General features: G+C 42.7%; 1 protein-coding gene across 9 annotated transcripts in view; it reads right to left on the reverse strand.

Annotated features, from left to right (window-relative positions):
- LOC121328676 (cytosolic acyl coenzyme A thioester hydrolase-like) overlaps positions 1-24,724 on the reverse strand; it is a 49,937-nt gene extending 25,213 nt beyond the window's left edge. Inside the window, exons 1-8 of one of the 9 annotated variants that reach the window (XM_041273614.1) lie at positions 20,272-20,443; positions 19,474-19,601; positions 17,164-17,281; positions 14,959-15,115; positions 9,752-9,843; positions 7,199-7,313; positions 6,348-6,362; positions 5,479-5,565 (exon numbers count right to left, since the gene is read on the reverse strand). In XM_041273614.1, coding sequence (XP_041129548.1) covers positions 5,479-5,565; positions 6,348-6,362; positions 7,199-7,313; positions 9,752-9,843; positions 14,959-15,115; positions 17,164-17,277 — 580 coding nt within the window. In that variant the 5' untranslated portion in view covers positions 17,278-17,281; positions 19,474-19,601; positions 20,272-20,443. Of the gene's footprint in view, positions 1-5,478; positions 5,566-6,347; positions 6,363-7,198; positions 7,314-9,751; positions 9,844-14,958; positions 15,116-17,163; positions 17,282-19,473; positions 19,602-20,271; positions 20,444-22,508; positions 22,614-24,406 lie in introns of those variants that run through there. The other 8 variants (XM_041273612.1, XM_041273608.1, XM_041273607.1 and 5 more) reach the window with 8 other exon arrangements.
- Between the last annotated feature and the right edge of the window lie 616 nt (positions 24,725-25,340).

The following is a 25,340-nucleotide window of genomic DNA, read 5'->3' on the forward strand; positions in this document are numbered from 1 at the left end:
CTGAAAACAACAAAAGCCACTTTGAAAAAATTCAGCCTCCTCCAGTCCAGGGGCTTTCATTACAAACTGCAAAATCACTTATATATTTAGACCTGTAAATGTAGGCTTTGGGTTGTTTTTTTTTGTTTTGTTTTGATTCCCAAGAGCGTGTTTTTTTAATCACTGTCTACAATTGTGTAATTAAAAGACTTCCACTGCTTCATAATGAGACGTTGCTATAGTAACACATCTTGTTAATATCGGCAGAAAGGCCAACTGGGCTTGACTGCCGTAGGTGTTTTTTTTTTTTTAGGGGAATAAATTAATGTCGTTGTTGAATCTCAGTAGATGCAATCTGCTGCTCTGAAACCTACACACCCTGCAATTTTTTTTTAAAGTAGGTGGGCTTACTGCCAAATGCTTTCTCTTAAACGTTTACATATAAATGATTGCACCATTGAATTTGCCTTGGACTATACAGGCACTAAAGGCAAGTCTCTATTTGAGACACACGCATATTTTTGACACTTTGTCACTTGGATAACATTTTGAGCCACGTTCACAAACAGAACTACATTGTAATAACTATCAATAGTTCTTACTTTTATTGGTAACTGCTGTGTTATTACATGGACACTTGTCAAAAACATCTGGTTACCTGATGCAATTACATGGTGACAGGTCCAGTGTAATTACACATTTGTACCACCATGTAATAGATATTGGTGGTTACCTAGTTATTACCATGTTATTACACAGTAATGCATAATACGAACACATTATATAAACCTGGTACAGTGGTTTGTGTATATAGCCATTAAACTCTAAAACACACTATTAACACATCTAAAACTGCTCTTTCCCCTAAATCCTGTTGAATCGAATTAGTTGGTGTCAGTTTGCTAATTTCATTAATTTGTTCATTCATTAGGTCTTCTGTACACTCATATTAGAACGAAGACCCCGTTGAAAGTCCATTCAGTTGCATACATGGAGACTGATCTGCAATGACACAAGCACAACCTGGATCCCCCCCGACTGTAAATGTCATGCAGGAGGGGTTGCAACAGTCCTGAGCGGCGCGGAGAGAACGGCTTTGTTTTGACTTCTTGATTATTTGGCTCGTTTCCGAACAAACACTAAATCCGACTTGCACTGCTTTTGAATGATGACTGATGAAATCTGGCTGGAGGTTGTAATTATTTTTACGAGGCTCGGCTGGAGGGCTCCCAGTTGTATTTCTTTACCGATCTGTTTGCCTGATGGATACTTTGCTGTTGTGAGCGCTGCGTTGTTGTGGCAGGAGTGATTAATACAGGCTGGAGATAAACGTCTGTGGACAGCTACAAGGCAGATCTACAAGCAGATCTATAAAACATGAACAAGCTTCATACTTCTGATGTGATGTAAGCGCTTCATGCTGCCGACCGAAAAAACAGCTCAGCTAGACTGACACAAACGCACACTACTGGACGTTAAAATGTGTAGTGAGAAGCTTTCACTGCCCTACATGCTATCACTAGGCTTAGTTAAACTATAAACAAAAAACACAACTTCACAAATGCAAGCTCACTGTTTGTTTTTATTTCTCTTTATTAAAAAACAAACTTATGTGCCCTTTCCAATCTCTGAGCATTCAACCACGGTTTCCATGGAAACAAGCACAAGGCCCGTAATTGGGAGCACACGACTGGAAAATGAGAATGGAGAGAGAGGAAGAGGGGTGCGTTCACACAACACAACCCAGATTCTACACTACACCGTATTGCCTCTCTTTGGACTTGCTGCATTGCGTGTCCCAGAGGGGTCTTAGCGTGAGGTTGTCGGTTCCCCACACTGAAAATGCGAACCCCATAAAAAATTAGGATCCAAATAGGAGCCATCGTTTACCGTCTTGCAAACCGGCGATGGGGAATTCATTCTGCAGAACCTGGGGGCTCCTTGAGTTTGATTATTAACATCCCAGCAAGGAAACCGTTCTGCTTCTTCAAGCCGTGGGGCTTCACTGCCTGAGCATGAAACTGCAGTGGAGAGGGCTGACTGAACTGCTGAAGATAATAATAACAAACAGTGTAGCGGGAGAAGAGGAAACACAGGGAGATGCCTCGGGCAGAGTCACTGACACGATGCTGGGTCTTCACTAAGCCCCCAGGGAAGTTCTACTTCCGCAGAATGGGTTGCATTGCTCCGAGTGCAGATTAGAGGCCACGGGAATCAAAGTCTACAAATCAGACCACCGAGGGAAGCACTGGAGAGCAATTGGAAAAGGGACTTCCACGAGTTTTTGTTTTAAACAGAGTCAATCACAATAAAAAGCTGGAAAGATCAATCAAACAAATCAATGGGAAACTAAAGCAGGTTTTTCAAGAGGTTAGGAGTCAGAAGACCTCTACAACTTTTAATGCATGACAACGAACCCGACAATGTATGGAAGCTACAACCGTATCCCACATACACAAATGAGACATCATGATTGTGAAGCAAGTTCTAAGACCAGCACGTTTTCAGAGATGAACAAAAATCTGGCATAAATCTACCAAGGCATAAAAATAAATTCCAGTGTCTTGATCAAGAATGTGCACACAAAGTTTTTATTGTTGTACAAATCCTGCTGTAGATCATAATTTCAGAGCGAAATATGCATCCACACTAGTACTCTGAAAACTACAACCGCGTCACTAGGGATATGCACCTCCCACAAGAGAATAACCGGTAAATAAATCTGTATGGAAAAATTATGTTTTTGTGCAGAGTGTTTTAGTTGTTTTTTTTTTTTCCAATTTAGCAGAGCTGCACCACAGAATCAATTAATTTGATGTAACATGACATCTGTTTTCCATCTTTTGCACAGCAATATTTTCTAACGCAGTAGTATTTATTTATTTATTCATTTTTTTATGGCAGATTACAACATGTTATGCATGAACCGCATAAAAACATCAGGAAGCTTTTATAGGAATAAAAGCAATCTGACCTCATTCTGCAGAACTCTGGGTTACTGCACATTTGGGGAGAACAGGTTTGATGCTGTAAAAGGCAGCTGGAAGGGGTCGTCATGAACAAATTCTACTGAATGCACCTCAGTTAACAGCTCATTCCAGACAAGAAAAAAAAAAAAAAGAATAGTGGGCGTGATTCTCCAAGCTCTTTATTCCAATTGGTGATTGGGAAAACACATGCGATGTACAAGTCTAAAACCAATAAGAAACAACTTCAGACTGCTCACAAGCCTCTCAATGAAATGTAAGATTGTTCGTTTCTGGTTTGGTGACTTTATCGGGTGCAGTTATACTGGCTTCAAAAATCGTGAGAATGAGCAGATTCCCGGAAACAAAACTGCTCACGCTTGCCTGCAGAACCAAAGCATCTGGGTGCCACGGTAATCTGGGGGCAGTGATGCAGCACATAGGTGCCCATATGGTTCAAAGCCCTCGCAGATGCTTTGCTAGCAAATCGCCATGCCCTTGTGATTGCGACGGTATAGATAGCAAGCATGCTTTTGTTTCTGTGTCCTTCTCAAGCTTCTTGGAGCAAAGCTCTCATTTTCAACTGTGCAATGAAAGCAGACACTTAAAAAAAAGTACTGAGGGCTGTTAGGGATATTATGCTACCTGTCGGGTCTGAAAGGGCTTCTTGGTGACAGCCCCAAGGCCAAGCAGAGGCAAAGGCACGCATCCCAGCACTGCGTTTCCAGTGACAGGCTTGAACTCCTACAGAGGGGCTGGCATTGCAAACAAAGCCTATTTCAGTGGCGGTGCAGTCCTCCAATGCGGACAGCTGAAGTCAAGACCAGACTTGCTGTACATTAATTAAAGCAGCATGTGGGAGTGATGATACAATTGTACCTTATGAGCATTTGGTGATATACCGTAGCCTCTGTTGGTTTCAGCTGCGGCTCGGGTTATAGAGAAGGGGAGATTGTGAGATATCTGAACATTTATTTTGCTGTTGTTGGAGGCCAGCTGTCAATCAGCTGATCTCCGTATCACAACGCTTAGGAAATACCGAGACACCAAAAATTCATTCGACAACAAACCCGGGGAGATACGGGATTTTGAAAACCGCACGACAGTGGCTCGAAGAAAGAAGCGACAATTCTGCCATCTTAATAAAATCGCTCCGTTTTCCGGATCATGAAGTCATGTTTTGTTTTGCTTTTTTTTTTTTCTAGGAATACTGCCGTGAGCTTTGGGCACGACACCCCCCCCTCCCCCCCACAGCCTACAGTTACAAGGTGCAGGAACAGGCCCTTCCCTAGATTCAACCCTGCCCTCTGATTGGTTGCGAGGTTGTATGTAAACTGTCAATTACATCCAGCCAAAGGATTCTAGAACAGGAATGTTGGGGAAGCCCTGAAGATTCGAATTATTTTTGCTGGGCATCCCTTTGGATTGAAGTGTAGGAGTGCTCCTGTAAGTGTGTGAGTAATTAGTTGTTTTGTTTACCCAAAATGGCCATGATTTATGCAACACAAAAACTCCTCAAGTATATATTGCCATTGATCTGAGTCCACAGAACGATTTCATGTAAATATATAAGGAAGCATTGCGTTTCAAGAGCTGCAACGTTAAACAGCCAGCTGATGTTTTAAAACACAAGACTGAAGTATAGAATACTCCTCAAGACCCCCCTGTTTAGACTGCACTTGTAGCTCTCCTGATCCTCCTCTCCTACTCTGCAGTGGGCTTGCCTGACACCAGTACCACGTTACTGGATCCTCAGCTGATGCACTGTCCTTGCACTATTGCACTGCTAATATGTCATTGTAGATATTGTAATCCTAGTTGATATTTCAGTAGTATTATTTGCCCTTACTGTAAACTGCACTGTATTCAAACATTAATCTTGCATTGTAAAACCTGTACTGCTCTGTAACACCTGTAAGCCGCCTTTGTTAAAGACATCTGACAAATACATAAATAATAAAAACAAAAATTAACAGCATGTTAATGTCGATATTTCAACTGCAAGCCCTGACACCAAACCCCATTAAAAAAACAGTTAGCGAGAGATCTGTCAATAGACTAATAACACCTTGTGGCTGCCCACGGGCTGCCAGCAAAACAGAAAGTCTCAGTGATGTGTGAAATCTGTGCAAACACCAAGCGCTGTGCTCCTTTTAATGAGCATGTGAGACTGGGAAAAACAAATACACTGAAGATGCATTTCAAATCGGTGTACACCTACACAAGCAACCAGCAAGAGCCAGCCTAGGATTGATACTAGCAAGCACAAGATTCAACATTAAAACATGACTGCAGCGACAAAAACATTGTCAGTTTAGGGATGGAAATAAAGACAGCATTTTCAGTCATTCCACTGTGTCTTATTAAACTCATTGTGAAACCGTGAGTAGATCAAAGTACTATGCAATGGGAGTCTTATTTCCATCCCTGACTTTCAATACTAAACCTACACTGGAGGAGCTGTGAAACCCAGGACCTTCCAGACCCTGTTCCGTCCCTCGTGTCTGAAAATAAGCAGCTGCATGAGACGCACCTCCGTGCACAAATCCGTGCAGAGTGCAGTCTGACGGGCCCACGAGATGGATCAGGCTGGACTGGCTGAATCCCACAGTGTACTCTTCTAAAAAATAAAACAAGAGAACAAAACATAAGAAACATACAGCGGGCTTGCACATGGCACACACTTATCAGCCAAACCCAGGATCTGAACTGTTCCGGCTGGTTTCACAGGACAGTGCTAACCAGGAATCTGTGAAACCAGCCTTTGAAGCATGCAATATACAAAAACTGCAGCTGACAATGATGTACAGCACACCAGATACAAATAGAGTGTTCTAATAAAAGTGTAGCCCGATGTCTTTAGTGTGCAGTGTTTCTGTTTTGGTTTTGTGCTGGGTTTGACTGACCGAGACAAAGGAAAACATTGTGTTAGTTCTTTCTTTAATCTTTTATAACGAACAGGCCTTGTTCTCAGAAATGATCAATAGCACGCTAAGCTGCTTCATGTCTTTCTCTCGCATGAATTCAGCTATGATTTATTTATTTATTAACATGGCAAGTTTAACTGAACAGAGAAAAATTTAAAAACTGACAGCTGCCAGGGCAGTTTTAATGTTATAGCCTTACAAGTACCAAATAAACTACAATTCTGATAAAGATAACCAATGGGCTATGGCCAACTGAGCATGCTATTTTGGGGCTTTTAAAAAGCTCCTATTAGGCCAGCAGCTCCATCATTATAATGAAATCCTAGAGAATGCATGTACTGTACGCTGCACAGCCTGGAATTGTGTTTTTTTTTTTTTTTCTTACCCGTGGTTGTCTGAAATCAAACTCGACAAAGAGAAATGAAGGTTATGGTTCTTCATAACGTACCTCCAAATATAAAAATAAAAGCCTTACCTTTAGTTTGTCTGTCTGCAACGTGGGCAGCGCAAGGCAATGGAAAACGTCAATTAAACACACTGTTGTATCGTTAGCTGTTTCTTTTTTTTTTAATTCTGTAGAGCGTTCTAAAGATGAAAGAAAAGCTAAACTCTTGTGTGTGACACTGTGGCCCGTCCTGGCAGATACAGGGTTAAGAAGTTATGGATTACTCATTACACTTACCCAGAGGCTGTTGTAAGAGTAACACATCAAGCAGAAATGCGGCATGTTCTGATTTGTGCAATTATTAACGTCTTATTAACAATGGAATAACTCATCACTACCCCACCTCTAGGCTATACCAGAATGGTTCAGTTAAGGATTCCTCTGATTTAGAATGTTTCAGTAAACACTGAAATAAAAGGCACTTTGTAATATGAAGTCCCCATGGCACACTGTACCATTGCAAATCCTACAAGATTTCTTAGGCTTTCAGTACAACTTTTAAATGGTACACTGACCGCTCTAGACAGATTTGGGGCCAGGAAAATAAATGTAGACTGTTTTAATGACAAGACAGCATGATGTTTTCTGTGTATTAGGGTAGACACATTAATGGAAATAAGACTCTGAGTACTGCAGAGCAGATTCATCCATTCCAGGTTTTAATACGAGCCACATTAGCCACAGTCTATAGGTAACAAGCTCAGGCGTGTCTTACTAAACTCATGGTAAAACCAGGAATGGAGCAAACTGCTATGCAGTGGGTCTTATTTCCATCCCAGTGGCATTGGATCAGCAGGGAAATAAAAAGCCGTGGTGATGCCTCGAGTCACAAAGCCGTGTTTCCACAGATCTCATGTGAAGTTGAAAGGGTGTCTGGATACCTGGGCTGATGACGGGAATGATGGCTTCCCCGTTCCTCTCTTTGCTCTCCAGCCTCTCCATCTTCTGAGCTTCGTAACGTTTCTTCCCTTCCTCTTCCTGCTCCGGGCTGGCGTACTGCGGAACCACGAACAAAACAAAAGCCTGGTTACAGCCAAACGTTTCCCTCTGCCCGCTGGAGGCCCCTGCAGTTACATTTCAGCTTGGAAAACGAATTCCTGAAACCCACTGCCAGCAGACTTACTCCTGCGACGACAAAAGCCAGTAGAAAAAAAAATACATATTACAGGTTCATGCTTAAAACGCAGAGAGAAAAACACCTTCCCAATAAACATCGGCAACAGCAAATTACATTTCTCTTTTAGCACGTGGCAATGTAGCATTTCAAAGTTTACTAAAAATCGGACTCTATCGGAAGTTAAGGACCCCGTCGAAACACTGACAGAAAGGGCAAACAAATAACCAACAACGTAAAGAATAGAAAAATAAAAACGTTACAGCACATTTTCTATCATCCAAGTCGCTTTAATTAGACGTGACTGAATGCCTAAACTCTGAGATGGGCATGCACTTGACTTCACTACCGTGCATCTGTCTTCACACACAGCGCCCTTCGTTACCGTGCATCTGTCTTCACACACAGCGCCATCTGCCCGGTTTGTGAAGGTAACAGTTTCCTGCTGGAAGGCTGACTGACAGGTGGTGCATGCATTTCTGCATGTGCAAGACTTGGGGAAGCTTGCATTACAGGGAAACTGAGCTTCAATATACTGCTGCATATCAGCAGGGATGGAGAAGCAACAATGAATCAAACATTGATCACCGCAGCTTTTTGCCTCAATTAAACACGCACTGATCAACAAATCGCCCTGGTGCTCTACTGAGAGACTCCTGTATATACTATGTGCACAGCGCTCGCATGTTACCGGTTGTATTTGAAGGCTCTTGTGAAGAGTCTACACGTATGGTTGATTTATCACCTGTCTGACAGTCGAATTCAAATTTACAAGGAGATCTCTGTGTTGTGTTCATGGATCACAGCAGCATTTCATTGCTTGTGTTCCAGTATTACTGTTACACTGTTAAAACAGCATTCCCAACGGGTCAAGCAAATTCAGTACTTACTCACGAGACGGCTGACTAAGCTAAAGAGTTATTTCTAAAGCACTTTGGGAATGGCTCACTCACTTTCCAAGGAATCGGATTTTAATGGTATGCTAACTGCCACAACATGACATTAACAATCCATGGTGCTTTAAAAAAAAAAAGGAAAGAATTGGAGCTGGAGCAATTCCCAGATTCGAAGTTCATTTCAATACAAAACACACAAACAGAAAAATGTAGACATAAACCCCGGACCACACAACTTTGTTGATGCCCGTTTCAGGAATTTTCCGTTGGATAATAAACAATGCATTACCTCCAAAATAACTCGGAAAGGGTTGATCCAATTTACTTTTAATCATTTACTGAGCACAAAAGAACAGAGACAAATACAGAGAATATTTTTTCTCTGGCTTTCCCAGGGGGGATGGTTTGACATCTATTAATCCATGAGCTTAAAAGAAAAATCCAAAAAACGCTTTTTGTCAATTCCAGCAATCCTCTATAACATTAAACTGAACGGAAGAACTCAAAGGCTGTGCTGCAGATTGAAAGAGCAATCAGGTTGGCTGATCCACATATAATATGTAGCAGGGATGGATGAGATCCTCATGCATAGCAGGGGGATCCATTCCAGGTTTTTCTGTGAGCTTAAAAACACCTCCTTGCCAAATATCAGACTTATCAGAACGGATGTATTTTTCTCCTTGTTTAGATTCACCGTATATCATTTTATGTGTCAGTCCTCAAACCCTCAGAAGATTAAAGCACCTCTGGTGACCTCAATAGAGCTCTCCAAATCAAGCCCACATTCTAACTACATAAGATCTACCAGAGTAACCTTTAACCTGTCCTCAACACTAATCCCCAGGGGACGTAAGAAACAGCACGTGCTCTTACGCAGGGTCTCTTACACAGTAGGGGTGTATGTAATTGCCTATTCAAAAGAGAAAAAGCTGTCCTTCCCTCACCTTTACAATCGAGTACCAATTAATGGCAATTAACTTCTGCATGGAGTGATTCCAAAGCCGTTGGTTTACAGTCCCCGGGATGTGAGGAGTTAAACAAAAAAAATGATACAAAAGGGCATATATTCGTTATGATGACTCAGATATGCTCTACCTGTGCCGAGCGGCTCTTTGAGGAATAGCGGCATGCAAAATCTCTTTCAATGATCAGATAAAAAATCAGAAAATCAAAAAACATCCACATGCCCAGTAAAAAAGCTTTAACCTCAGCGCCGCTGCCCAGCTGGTTTACTGCCTGTTGAACCCACACGTGCCAACATGTTTTTGGAAAGTAACAATGACTGATTTCTTTCTTCCACGATGCTGACTCCAATGGTTTGACCAGAAACATGTGCAGTATTGTCTCAAAACGCTATTAAACAGATTAAATATAGAGCTACGGTTAAAGCAGTGATGCTTTTCTTTTCTGCCCCCTCCACTTACCTCAATCTGAGGAACATCGGTGACTTTGTCGACATTTTCAAGGGAGAACGGAACATACCACAGAGTTGCCTTATTTGTTAGCTTTTTGGACCCTATAAAAAGAGAGACATAAGAACATAAGAAAGTTTACAAACGAGAGGAGGCCAATCGGCCCATCTTGCTCGTTTGGTCGTTAGCAGCTTATTGATCCCAGAATCTCATCAAGCAGCTTCTTGAAGGATCCCAGGGTGTCGGCTTCAATAACATTACTGGGGAGTTTGTTCCAGACCCTCACGATTCTCTGTAAAAAAGTGCCTCCTGTTTTCTGTTCTGAATGCCCCACCAGGTACTTCATCTCATTTGATTCTAAAAACCGTACTGTGCTTCATTTTAAAAAGTTGCATTCAAAATCGTTTCGCCTTGCAGAGTAAACTTGCAAACACATTTTTTTAAAAATCTATGCAAATCTTGTACCTTTTATAAAACTAAATGTCCACCAATTCCAAACTCAAATTTAAAGCAGTATAAGGCGCTTTGAATGTCATGTATTACCTCATTTGATTTACTTAAATAAGACCTGTGGAGCCGCCTTCCCCAGCAGATCTAGTCTATAATTCACTGAAGGAAGCAAGCACCACGGGTGGAGAAGACTCAGGGGTAGAGATTAAGCACAATGAAAAAAGCTGTAAGTGTTAAGCATCTCTGGGAAAGGTTGTCTGTTCAAGTTGATGATAAAATGATTTATTAAAACCAAATCAGCATTTAAAGAGATTATGAAATCAGCAGAGTGGATATTAATTGGTCTCCCCGGTACAGCAGCTAATGGCTCCCATTAATGGTGAAACCATAACTCTTCATCAGGCTCTGTGCTAACTGGGAAAGCCACCAGAGCCCTTTCCCTCTATCGAGGACAGGGAACTTTGAAAACACTTGTCAAATAGTAGATAAAATCAACACCAAGTCGAGGATGTTATACCAGCAAGGGAGACTGTCATCTCCAAGCACACTTGATGCACCACAACCTTGTTTTAAGGTCCTGGTATTTTATTTGAAAGAAGGTGCCTCTTCTGAGTTTGCAATCAACCGATCGTGTCATTCGACTAAGCGACAGGCATATATTCCAAATACCCTTACAGGGCCCAGACGAAGGCAGAGCAAATCTATGTACAGTAACACCCATGTCGTCTTCCTACAGCCTGGTACACTATAAACCACAAAAGATAATACATATATATAAAACGTAGCAGAAAGTGTCGGTGAGTGATATCGATTATGACAGTTTGGAATAACATTTGAATTTTACAGCCAGGCCTAACCAGCCTGGCCGGCTAGTTCCCATGGCAACAACACAAAGATTCTACCAGAACACTATGCCACTGGAGTGCGGAGCGCTGTGAATTTAATTGCATCACACACTTTGGATAAAGAGACAGGAGAGATGCGCATTCGCATGCACACAGCACAGCTTTCGGGGGGGGGGGCGGCTATAAATAACTCCAGTGTTTGCTTTCAAACGCACACGCTCCCCGGAGAAAGAAATTGAAGGTTAACCACAAAAAAATAAATGAAATGCTTCATGCAAGCGGATCATCTGGAAACTGGACTTTAATGCCTGGTTCGTACCTCGAGAGGGTCTGCAAGCTGCAGCACGGAAAATGAAGCAATCAGCTCATGCAGACAGTACACCTGTCATTATTTCTGGATTGCTGCAATGACTCTCTTGCAGGATTTGTTGCTTCAGTTGTAAAAACCTCTGTGCTGTAAAAGCAATAATACCCAATAATTAACTAGCCTGTGAATTAGCAGAGATTACACACCACTGCACTTCTAGTATTGTACCATATTTGAGGCATAACACGCAGCCAGAGGGTGGTTCCAACTTAAGCCTCATGCAAGCTTACCTGTATTCAAATGAGATGTTAACCTACAGCACAGTGCCATCTAGTGTTTAGTAATTGTCATGCCATTCTACGTGTTGACACATCTTTATTCTCCATTTATTCGTTTATTTCAGGGCTTCTCAGACTCGTCCTGGGGATTTCAGGAACGCCTGCCACAGCGGGTCTCAGCCTTCTGGAATTGGTTACATTATAATCTTGAATTATAGTTTATCAAATGACATAATAACCCCCTTCTTGTCAACCTCGTCATATAAATGCAGTATTGTGCACCATTAATATAGCATCACCCTCAAGCAGCCAATCTCAAGGAACTGTAATAATAATAATAATAATAATAATAATAATAATAATAATAATAATCTTCAGCATTGCTTCAAGAAGGGAAGATTGTATTCATGGATCAAACAGGGAATGAGACGGAGTGAAGACTGGGGAAGGCTGGGAGAAAAACAAAATTTGATTCCAGCCTTGAGTCTCGCTCATTGAAAAAAAGAAAAGACAAACCCTTAGGAAGCACAGGCGCACACCTCCAATGCAGTCCACAATAAAAGCATAGGGGGGCGGAAGCGCAGCCTGGAATACAAGTGACACCCATTCACTTAGTTTTATATCAGCAGCAGGACCGTGCAGACTGGGTGAAGGCAGACGCTAATGAAACGTGACAGAAGCAAATAATGTCTGCTCCCATTACCTTCTCTCCCCCCTGGCTCTGCAGGAGCACTTTAAAGACGAAACACCAACACAGAGCGATGCTGAGATCCAACCAAGTTTAGTCCTTTTTAATCCTGGATTTTCTCAGTATCCTTTGCGTTATTCTGACAAACAGCTGCTGTGCAAGGGCCCTTTCAAAACAGAGTCTTCCTACGGCTCAAGTGTTGCCAAAACTGTTTTGTTTTTTTTTTTCTTAAAAAGCGTCTCCCGAACAAAATCAAATGAAAATGTTCTGTAACCTCACTGAAACTGTGACGTTACTGACTGGAGAGACAATGATGAGAAGCAAGGCAGAGAGAGAGGGAGAGGCAGATAGGAATAGTGATAGGGTGCAGAAGTGCTGTACCGGGCTCTGCCACCAATACCCCCCCCCCCCCACCCCCGTGCTGCCATGTTACAGTGCGCCCCCCATCGCGACTGCCGTGCTGGCAGATGAAAACTGGTTGCCATGGAGACGGGTGCCCGGGGAGAGAGGCAGTCTGAGTTGCAGGATGAATCTCAATGATGTGGAAATAAATTGTCAACGGGAAACGAGGTGCTGGTGGAGGAGAGGGAGAGGGAGAGAGAGAGGGAGAGGGGGAGCAAGAGGGCTGGTGGAGGAGAGGGAGAGGGAGGGGGAGGGGGAGAGAGGGGGGAGAGAGAGGAGAGTGGAGGAGAGGGAGAGGGGGAGCGAGGGGCTGGTGGAGAAGAGGGAGAGAGAGGGCAGAGAGAGGGAGAGGGGGAGCAAGGGGCTGGTGGAGGAGAGGGAGAGGGGGAGGGAGAGAGAGAGGGGGAGCACTGAGAGTAGGGGAGGATCCCCTCTCCCCTCCCCTCCCCCTCCCCTCTCTCCCTGAGCGAGGGAGATCTCTTAGTATCCCTACTGTGAGTGAGTGGAGGAGAGAGAGGGGGGAGAGAGAGGGAGAAGGAGAGGGGGAGCAGGGGGTTGGTGGCGGAGAGGGAGGGACAGGGGGAGATGGAGAAGGAGAGGACCACTTAATTCACCAACAGGACACGCTGTGTTTGTCAGGGGGAGAAGATGCACAGTATTTTGGGAGGTGGGAGCGTGGTGGATTGTGTGACAGATGAGCGAATGCGAAAGCTAGGGTGAAATACTGGCATAGAGAACTGCATATTGAAACTACAGCTTCCCATAGCACTGCACCCTATGAAATCACACTTCAGAAGGATTCTTGATGCCACTGCAGTATATATAAAAAAAAGATCAACTCATGGTAATATCATTGAACAACTTCAAGGTGGAGAAGTGTTCTGCATGTAATACAGTGTAACAGAGGAGTATGTACATTTGAAACTTAATGAAATGTCGCAGTTATAATTAATAATTTGAACACATTTCCAACAATCACTATTGATGAGTTCTGCTAACATCTGAAATATTCAGCCTTCACCAAGCTCCTTATTATTCGTTAAATAGATGCTGTTCCCTAAGTGTGTAGCTCAATGCATACATCATTGTAAAAATACAAATCTTACTGCTTTAAGCACACAGCGTGGGGGAATGCGCCACCTACAGGCTCAAGCTGTTAATACTGTATTCCTCAGCATTACTCATGTCAGTGCCTACGTGCACGCGGCTGATCAGAAGAAGCGAACTCGAATTAACTTTTCTGTTGAGCGTCCTTACCTTATTGTCTTGCGTTGACGTTACTCTGTTTAATAACTACTGTGCATTTAATTACACCACGAAACAGCGCCCACACAGCTGGGACTGATCCAGATCCTAGCAGTGTTTAAATAATGAATACAAGGCTTGAGGATACGACAATCAAGCATCTAACTGTGTAGATTAGCCTCTTTAGATCATCTCTGTCTGTTAAAAACAATCACAGAACAAGGTTTGTGTTTGAAATGATTTAAATGACGTCGATATTTCAATGGAATTGACCCCAGTGCCGCATAAAACACAATGGCGTGATTAAATAAACACAGCAAATCTTTTTCTTTTTTCTTTTTAAATATAAAATAACACCAGCAATCAACAACTCAGAATGCCAGTGTTATTTTTTCTACTGCACAGACCCCTAACAAATAATGCAATAAAAGAATCATTAAGAAACTTTGCAGCTGAAGAACCTCGTCTCTCTGGGCAAAGCCAGGAAATGTCGAAACAATCAGGTCCTCTTTGCTGAAGCAGGCAGGCAGGCAGGCAGGCTGCACCCTTTTGCATTTCGATTTGCATATTCAAAGAAACTCCTGTCTGGTTCCGGCACAGATTGTTTGACTCACCTTCACGGCACCTGACTTGTATTGCAAAGCGATTCTCCGTGTAGCACTTCTGCACGACTCGTGAGACAGGGTGGTGGAAGCACAGTGGCCCTCCACGCACCCAAGTGCAACCTGTGTGCTTATATAGCAGTGTTGTGTGACCCCTGTCAGTGAGATGTTTTACATTCTGTACCACACCTGCAGACAAACTCTTTGCATAGCGTTTAGAGGCTTGTGATTCGTGGTTGGTGGTCATGGAAGGAAGGAATGCAGAGATCTAGCTTTAAAAAAAAAGAATGGATTGCACACATTAAATCTAGGGCCGTTTACATCACAAAGAGCGATGATTCCAGTTGCTGTTTGGGATTTGGATGCCAGTTTAAGAGAGGGGCAATGCCACCCCGTGCCCACCTGTAAGGATGTTTTCAGACATGACGTTGACCTGCACCTCCACAGAGTGTCTGGATGTGTAGGTGAGCTCTGCGCTCACGTGAGCCACCTCTCCGATCAGCATGGGGTGGAGGAAATCAGTGCGCTCCACGCGAGCCAGGGCTGCCACACAGCGATCCTGCACAGCAAACACAAAAACACTCGCCCATGAGCTACATGAAATACAACAATACGCAGGACCGGGACCAATGTGTTCTTTTTTTTTCCTGCAAAATGGAACCGAATATTGGAATGTTCTTTCATTTAGAGTTTGCAGGAATAAATAACAGTATCCCTTTAAAGGAGCTCTTAAATAAAGGCCAGCTGCTGCCCTTTTAATATATCGAATGCATCGCTGATCAAAGAAATGCAATCCAACTTTAACCCTGTTAATTTGATTGCTTCCAATAAATTGAATCAACTTGGATCCCACTTGAATCCAATTTCTTCGACTGTAACCCCCCTCCCTCTTAAGGCAGTCTAGGTCAGCAAGTAGCTTTATTTTACAGAGATTGCACTTCAAAATTGAACTATCCCGTCATCCTGCGGTTCCAACCTGCCCTGAACATTAAATATATGCATACTCTGTTATTAAACAGCAGAGCGAAATCAGCTGCTACACAGTGCATTGGAGTTCAATAAATTCAAATCTGTAAAGGTATGCTTTTCAATGACTTTGTAACTACTGAAGTAGGTAAAACCGTATAAGGGTTAGAAATGCACATGTTAAGCAGCGCAGATCTGTGTTTACCAGGAGAACCCGGAACCAAACTGCACAATCCCTAACGCTGAAGTGACATCTAGTGGACTCTCTGAATACTGCACAGGATAGGGGTGATTGACAGTAACTGCTGAAACATGCACATCAGCGGTATGTTGGCTAGGGTATTCTTAATAAGATCAGTACTATGTATAAGGGTCATTGCAGCTGAGGTGTGCTTATTTATAAGACTTCCTGCCATTGACGACTCAGAGGCTGAAATGTGGACAGTAAACTGTGTTGCTCTATATCCTGATGCAGTCAGTGTCAACGCTATAAAATTCTTCTTTTTTAATCTGCATTTGGAAAAGGAGACTGTGCAAGTAAAAAGCAGGCGAAGTGCAATGATGTGTTGTTTCAAGTGACGATATATATATAACTAGCCTCCAATACAATCGCTAATAATAAGATTTAATTAAGCTCATTTTTTCTAATGACATTTAAGAGGGCATATTTTCGTAACTCTAAAGCAGCTTGCTTGTGTAAGTTACCTGTAGATTTGCAGAATGTTTCATCAAAGTGAAACTTAACCAGCAGTAGTTTTGTGTTTAAGATCGTGCTTAAAGGGTACATAAGGACCTTTTTATTTTATTGTGTTACATGTTCCCAGAATTGCTACAACTGTTTACGTAAGGTGTATTGTTTTTTTTTGTTTGTTTTTTTACATTTTGATCACTTTTTTAAACTTTTAAATTGCATTCCCTGCCTCAAGATGGCTTCCCATGTACCTGCATGGACCGCTCAGAACTACATTTCCCATCATCCTCCTGCTCACATATATAACTGAGATGGATATACCCGTGAGCAGGAGGATGATGGGAAATGTAGTTCCACAATAAAATAAAAAGGTTGTTATGTACCCTTTTAATCTTAACTAGCCATGAGGTTTTTGGAATGCTCTGTATTCCAACACAGAAGCACACGTGTGCAAAAAACTTTTTTTTTTAATCTACCTTAAAAGAAAAGTCTGTTTTTTCTTGAAAAGGCCCTGCCCATGGTTTAAACGTTGCCTAAACGGTTTAAACCAAAGTTTCCAAAAACCAATTACAGCAAATGTGTCAGCCTCAGTTACAAGACTATGTGCTGTTTGTGCCTCATAACGAGAATGAAAGTGCTGGTGGAACGGCATTATGAAGTGTGACAGAGAAAGAATGAATCCGGGTTATAAATCTCCGCCCCTTTTCTAGATGGCCGACTTCCACCTTTCCCCTGGAATGAATTGTCAGACCATCCAGTCCTGGGCACTCTGTTCCCTTTACACAGCACCCCCACAGGTCGGGAGAGAAATTTACAAACAAGACTCATTCTTTCTCTGTCTCATGGAGCCCATGGGAGCCCGGAGCATGCTGTCTTGTTGCTGGCCCCCCTGTAAAAAGGGCCCTCTTATAAAGCTATGTGTGAGTTTGCTGTGTTCCTGACCCACTCACCCCTGGCTGTTTGTTGCAGTGGCGAGTGCTGATGATGCCCCCCGCTTCTTCAATCATTTTCAGGATGGTCCCTCCGTGCACATTGCCCACAATGTTGGCATCATCAGGGCGCATGATCCTGTGAAAAAAAAAGGGAGAAACAAAAATGTTTGTCCTGTTTTCTGTGAAGCTGGGGTGCCAAATGCGCTGTACCGAAATATACCCCTTTGAGCTTTGAAACGCCACCCTGAACACTATCCTGTTAGAATCTTTGTTAGAATCTTTTTCAACATGATCACAGTTCTGGTTTTGAATTTTCAGTCACCAGTTTCTGGGGAATGCATTTAATGAGTTGTTATGGCATGTGATTATAGGATCTGGGTAAAAGGTTTCCCTTCCTGTCTTGTCAAAGTAAAAGTCCCCTCTTTACACCTAAGCTATGTAAAGAAAGTAGTGAGAAAGCCATCTGCACTTCGGTTGTAAGGAAACACTCTTACTTGCACACAACAACTAAAAAACAAAGAGTTTGAACTTTGCAGGTAGGACATGGAATACAACAAAGCCACTGCATTGGTTAATTTTACACATTGTTTTACTGCTGTGGCGAGCATGGGTTTGTATATAATATTACAACACACACTAGAATACTCTTTCATTTTGAATTAGCTGGAAAAGAGTTATTCCTACAACTGCAGCAGCACCTAATACATTTCCTATTAAAGAAAGGCTACAGAGACTCTTCTGTACAGCAGAATGTGTGTTATCTACTGCAGATGTTCATCTGTGCATTTGGTTTCCTCTGCGATATGGTGGCGCACTCCTTTATGAATTTTATGAACATGGTCACGTGTGCCACCGAATACCTTTCAAGCAGGGTCTGTTTACATATTCCCAGCACTCTACAGTTTGGAACATCTTCTTCAATCCAAGGAAGTTTCTGGTGTGTTTCTGGTGTGCCTTGAGGTGACAGACAGATGACAGCATCTCTGTGCAGCCCTGCTCTGCCTCCCTCTGGATCTGTTCTGCTCACTCTCCTATTGAAGACTTGTCTCCTCACTCTCCTATTGAAGACTTGTCTCCTCACTCTCCTATCGAAGACTTGTCTCCTCACTCTGCTACTGAAGACTTGTCTCCTCACTCTCCTATTGAAGACTTGTCTCCTCACTCTCCTATTGAAGACTTGTCTCCTCACTCTCCTATTGAAGACTTGTCTCCTCACTCTCCTATCGAAGACTTGTCTCCTCACTCTCCTATCGAAGACTTGTCTCCTCACTCTGCTACTGAAGACTTGTCTCCTCTCCTATTGAAGGACGTTTTTCACAAAGTCCCGACGAGGGTGTGTTTTTGTTTTTTTAGTTTAAAATGTTTATTTCTTTAAGTGAGACGCATCTGGAAGGCACTGGAGCCTGTTGTTTAGACAGAGCCACTCACACGTCTTCAGTTTGTTATTGCTAGCGTTTCAAATGCAACAGTCATCACTTAAAGAACTGAAACACGGCCCAACAAACAAGTCAAAAGAAAACATTTCATCACCGCTCCGGCTCATTTTGCAATCCCAGGTGGCTTAGCTGTTCCCCACTTAAACCGGTCTGTACCCCTTTATCTCTCCATCTCCTTGCCTACGCACAGGGTGAGCATTTCAGAAACGGGTGCAGCGAGATTGCGTAAAAAACTAGGAAATGAGGTCGCTGTGATCAAAACCTACATCTGGAACTGAGGTTTCCTGGAGCACCTCCCCCCGGTCACAGCGACTGAAACTGCTTTCCCTCCTCTATTAAAATTCAGACATTCACTGCTCCACCACGCCCTAGCCCCAGAACTGCTGTGAGCCCCCGTCTCTACTCTCATGTGAGGAGGGATTGGATGAGTAGGCATAATGAAAAGCATGTAATGCTTTAAATGTAAGGGTACAATTTATTTTCATTTATTGTTAATAAGTAGCTCACCAGCACATGCTTTAGCAAATTTATCAGGTCAGAAACATTGGTTTGCTCATCCTGCATTGGGTCATTCATCATTCATTTGTACTGAGCCATTCATCATTCATTTGCAATGATGACTCCACGCAAGCAAACGCTGTTTGAGACACACGATGACTCACGAAAAAGCATGGTCTCCCAACTAGGGGTCCCAAACTAGTCTGCGTGACAACGAGGAGCAATGACAAAGCAGTGCACTGCAAGACAATCTGGGAAACCCGTCTTTAAGAAATATTCCATCAGGAGAAACCGATGGAGAGGAGGGAAGCATCTTGTTTACAGGAACATCCCGGAAGCAGCAGGACTCCAGACAAACTCTGGCTTGATTTTCCTCTCCCGTTAGCGCCCCCACCTGTTTCAATGCGCTCTCTGCAATCTGACCGGGTCTGTGTTGGGTCCCTGGCCTCATCTGTTTCAGGGTATTCAGCGTTTCTACAATCTGTGAAAATCCAGGTGCCGAGCACTTCTTACACTGGACAGCTGCCAAGTAAATTCAGTGTGTGAGGAAATGTATTTAAGAATGGCTCATTTCCTCTTGCCTAGCCCAGCCCATCCCATCCCTGGCTCCAAAACAAATAAAACAAAACGCCATTCTTAACCGATTCATTAACAAGTGGGCATTTTTGCCCGGGGATCAGTCTAATGATTTCCAATGAACCAAAAGTTGTTTACAGAAGCAATAACTAAATATAGAAAGAACACACAGTACAGAACGGGTTTGTGCTATAATAATAATAATAATAATAATAATAATAATAATAATAATAATAATAATAATAATCTGTAGAAGTTTTGCAAACTACAGTATACATATTATGTATTCTTCCACCAGAGCTGTCTAATAACAGCCACCGTTACACTCCCTACCCAAGCAAGCATGCATACATGACCCACCAGACCGCAAGTATTAAATACTGCATTAGGCAGACAGTGCTTGCATGTGTCAGACTCAAGAGGAAACAGCCCCAGTGAGCTCAAATAAATCTGGTGTAACCATTTCTGGTGCCGCCGCTGTTGCACGCATCGTTTAACCTATATTACATTTGCCAAAAAGGCAGAACAATTAAACAGCAAGGCGGTTTGCCATCGTTTAACTTAACACAAGCACAAAAATAAATGAACCCGGCGAACAAATCTCCACGTGTCATACCTGCTGAGCTGCTGATGCGCGGTTGACAGCATGGCGAGTCTGTGTGCTGCTTGCGCGAGTGTAAAATCGATTTGACAGAAAGCTAGACAATGAGAGGGCTTTAAGAAAAAAAAGTGCGTTTGAATGCAACTGTATTTGCATACTGATTACCGGTAGCGTTCATAATTTACATCACTTGCAGTGTCACTGCTGACATCACGAGCCTCCCCCGCCCTCTCGGCTAGCTCTCACACGTCACACATGGAGTCAGCCTCTTATCCAATCAGAGCTCGCTGCTACCTCCGGTTGCTATGGGAATGTCTTCAGAAGGACAATGACAGGAAATATGAAAAAGGCCTGTGTTTTTTTGTTTTTTTTTTTGTAATCATGTCTCTTTTGAGGGCAGATCCTAACTATAAAGGCGGCTGTGCATAATCGAGGAGCGTCACGTTTTTAACTTTGTTGACATGTGCTGTTCCACACGGGTAGCCGGATGATGTTCTGTGCATGGCTGTTGCAACCAAAGAACATTTCATCCTCCTGGTTAATGCAGAGCAAACAACCGAGAAGCTAAATCGAGGACGAGGGCAGGGCTCATCTGCGCAAAACAAGCTATTAGCAGAATAGCCATTGCAAACACACAGCTGGCTACAAGCTGTTAAACCTGCAAGATTAATAGCTGTGAATGTTTACCCCGAGCAACTCACAAGCGATGCATTTCAAATGAAAGCAGTGCTTTAAAATCATCTCGGATCGCTGTTAATTTTTATTAACACTGTTAATAAGACTAATAAAAGGTAAGAAAATTGAGTTTTTAACCCCCTCCATCGAGAAAATAAACTCAAAACTAGCACCAGTCTCGTTCCTGACTCTAGTTATTTTGCCCGGTTCTGATGAAGTGGGAAAACAACAAGTAATTCTGCGTGAAGAAGTTAAAACATGTAATGCCTTCATCAGAAACAGCAGCACTGGCCTGATGCCTTGCTTGTCATATCTACTGGAGACATGCAGCCTTTGCAGAAAAACACAGGATACACGCAGAGTATATGCTATTCGCAATATAGTATAATACTCCAAATATATCACATCCTCACAAGTCCTCTACGATTTCCAGATATCGTTTTCTACTTTGACCCCTGGCTTAGCCCACCTATTATAGCAGGATAAACACTGTTTCCTATCCAGACCGCATCCTGTTCAGGAGGCAATGGGACTCTTAATACCTGAAACATTTGTAACAGAGTTGTGTCAGGGTCAGTGTGCTGGAAATACAACCTGGGGAAACAAGATCAGCAAGAAATAAATTGACCCCCCCCCCCCCACACACACACACACTTTAACACAGATAAAAGCACTCTGTTTCCCTCGGCTTCGTGATTGGATGTTATAACTAATTCTGGAACAGCGTGTATTTATAAGAAATGGTTACGTACCGCACAGCTAAAGCTGCCTTTGGTTCTGGGAGAAATCGTTACAAGTCTTCTGTGATAGCTTGCCTAACGTCAAACAGTGAATCACAGATTTGACACTAAAACTATTACAAAGAGGCAAGCGACACCTCTAGTGTTTAATTAACTCCTAGTTTGTTTTCAATATGCAAACCCAAAGAACAAAGTAATCCAATTCAAGCGTCTGCCTGCAGAACACTTCCAAACCTGGCTTAATATTTAGTTGTTGCTGTTGTTGGGCAAGCAGGGTGTCTTTTCTAGTGTCTTTTAACCCTGGTCTTGAATTATGATGTCACCTTATTTAATTGGGGGCTGTGAGACCACACCCCAAGGTCACTAGGCCATTCTCAAGTGGTTTTGTTTATTACATTAAAATTGATTTTTCTTCTTTCTCTTTTTAAACATGGATTTTTGCTTGTGCAATTGTGACCAGTGCCAGGAGCTAAAACCCTGTATCCACTTCTTATGCGCTTCACTTTTGAATAGATTATAGGCTAGATAGATAACAATAACACAGCGAGACACTGACAAAGACTTCTTGGTGAAGCAGTGTCTGAATTTCTAACTGCGGCTGGTTTCTTTATAGTAAATGACTGGGTTTAAGGATAAGGCATGTGTTTTCATAGATAAGGCGTGTGTTTTTCCAGATGACACCAAGGAACCCTTTTTTCTTTAATGTATAGCTGCCGACACCCTAATACACCATGCCTACACTCCAGTCCCTGAAACATGCCCTGATATTTAATCACATGTTAATCACAACAGCATGAAAACAATGCTGTGAAAACGAAGCAAGTAGAAAGTTCTTACCTCTCTCGTATCACGCTCTGAAAGCGCTGTAGCCCCAGACGAAGCTCCTTTACTTTTCCAAATACTTGTAACATGTTAAAAAGCCGTGCTTGGATTAATCAACCACCCGGTCCTGTGTATCACACATCAGTGCAGTGCTGCTGTAAGGAACAGATTCTCTACAGTGTACAGTGTGAATGTACTGGGACACAGTGCCATCTGTTCCTGCCTTCATCGCTGCCAGTCTAATCAGATACAAATGCGTGGAAGTCCAGAGGTGCTGTATTAACACCAGCAGAATACGGTCACCCCCGGTTTCATGCAACAGGAGTGATGGTGACCAAGCGTGCGCAAATACTGTTGTGTAAATATTTTGCATTAAAAGCTGTCTGTGTTTTACATGCTCTCAGATAAGGACTTCACTCACTAAACACTATGCGCACAAGCACCAGCATGCTATTCGCCATATTGCAATTACAATATTTATATATATATATATATATATATATATATATATATATACCCATATATATATATATATATATATATATATATTATTATATATATTGCCTTTCATAGTAGACCACCGTCACAAAGCGCTTTACAAGATAGGAGACTAGGGTGTGTGAACTATGCATCAGCTGCAGAGTCACATACAACAACATCAAGACGGAGCACAAGGAGGTACAGTGACTTGCTCAGGGCCACACAGTGAGTCAGTGGCTAAGCTGAGAACACAGCCTCCTGTAATTACACAATTAATGCTGCAGCCACCAATTGCACACACAACACTTGCAACATATCTCAAACATTAACACGCTGAGTTCATTGCACTCATGAGCTGTTTAGATTGACAGGTCAGCAGAGTGAGGCCACAAACACTGAGTACAAAAATGAAGCAACTGTTTCAGGATCACTTTAGTGTCGCAACACTGTCTTGCATTTTAAGCTGTTGAATATGGTAGCAACCAATCTGCACCTAAATCATAACCCAACAATTTTCACTTAGGCACTATTGGATCCTATGGCAAAAAGTGTGTGTGGAGTCCTGAATATTCTCTCTCTCTCTCTCTCTCTCTCTCTCTCTCTCTCTCGCTCACATATTTTGTTATGAAGCAACACAATAGTTGGTTAATTTGGAATCACGGGTATTTTAACTATGCATTTGCTTGAATATTTCCTGAACGCTCGAGTCTAGGCAGATGCAACCCCATCCTTGATGCGGTGCGCCCGGCTCGCCAGAAAGCTGTCCGGGAGAGGAGAGGAGCGTGTCAGCTCCTCGTGTAGCCGGTAGGCGGTGGAACAAAAATGAGACACCTGACCCAGAATGCATAGCTGAATCAGCTCAGCGCAGGACAGTCTGTAATGGTGAGCAAAACACGGCGCTGAGAGAAATACCGAAATACATTCAAACATGTTTCCGTAAGACAACACTGTTTGGTTTTGGCTGGTTTTTAAAGCTATTGTATTAGCCAGTTTGCTTATAAAATAAATGCTAATGAGCATTGCAGTGCCTGACAGTAAAATCAACCTGAGAGGTATACAATACGAAAGTACTGAGTCACCGTGCGCGCCTGTGTTTTAAACACATATCCTTTACGCTATGCGTACTCACAAACGAACAGAAAACACGCAGTCCGGTTTTTATTAATGACCTTCTCTAGGAACACCCTCAAACCACCACGGTCATTCTCTCGGTGTGAATTTAGCATGATGCGCCACTGCACTACACGCACGCAAGGAGGCTCTGTCCCGAAAGAGGCGCGTTGCAATGCAGTTCTTCACCGAGAAATTCTGCGGATTCCTGGGCCAGCGACTTCTGGCCGGTTTGATTGCCCGTTCCCTTTGCTCGCGTTTCAGCAAGGACTGCGTAATATCATTTAAAAAAAAATCACCTGATGGTGTTTAAAATGTCTTACCTGCATATCTGGATGGGGGATGAGAAGGATAGGGGCTTGGTGAGAGACATGCCGGTATTTAAGTTGTATGGAAGCCGGAGGTTTGTGCTTGGCTTGAGCCGCGGGTATAGAAATAGGGAGAGAGCTGAGACAGGCAAGATCGGCGCAGGCTGTTCAAATGGGCTTACGTGGAGCCAGCATCACAGAATGAGCATCTAATCGATGCCGGGCTGTAGAGTTATCTTTTTAAATGACTGGACCCGGAAGAGAGGAGGGGAGAGACAGGTTCAACACTAGAGTAGGGGAGAGATCTGTTCTTCAAACAGTTTGTGCAATCAAGTCTACATTTAAATAAAATGGAAATAAGCCCCTCGTTGCAGAACACGTTGTTCCATTGTTTTCTATGAGTTGCTTGCACATTGTAAGTAATTGAACTTGACAACCAACCATGGCACTGATTAGAGTGCTATGCAATCGGAATTTTAAATCCGCCCATTTCTATAATACAGGCACGGAGACGAGTTTCTGAGAAAGTGATCCGGAGATAAAGACAGTACAGACAAGTGTTATTATTAGAATAATTCAATTCAATTACATAACCATAGAACAATTCAAACTGAGCAAATACTCCGTGACCCTTTGCCTAAAAAAAAAAAAAAAAAAAAACCCTTTTACCACGCCTTTTGAAATCGCTTGTAGTTCAATGCATGTGGCAGTTAAAACCTTATATATAGCATTAAAGCTATTTACTTTTCATCTGAATCACTTTAGCTGCGGAGTACTCAAGGTTAAAGTTTAAATGGCCTTTTACCACACCTCTATACTGGTATAGCACATTTACACTGCATGCCCTTCCGTGCTGCCTTGTGTCATATCGCTATATTGATAGTGTTCCAGATTTATAATATCTGCATTTGAAATCGATGTTTCTGTTCTAGATCTATTTCCTGAAACG

Source organism: Polyodon spathula, chromosome 16, assembly GCF_017654505.1.
Source record: "Polyodon spathula isolate WHYD16114869_AA chromosome 16, ASM1765450v1, whole genome shotgun sequence".
NCBI lineage: Eukaryota > Metazoa > Chordata > Actinopteri > Acipenseriformes > Polyodontidae > Polyodon > Polyodon spathula.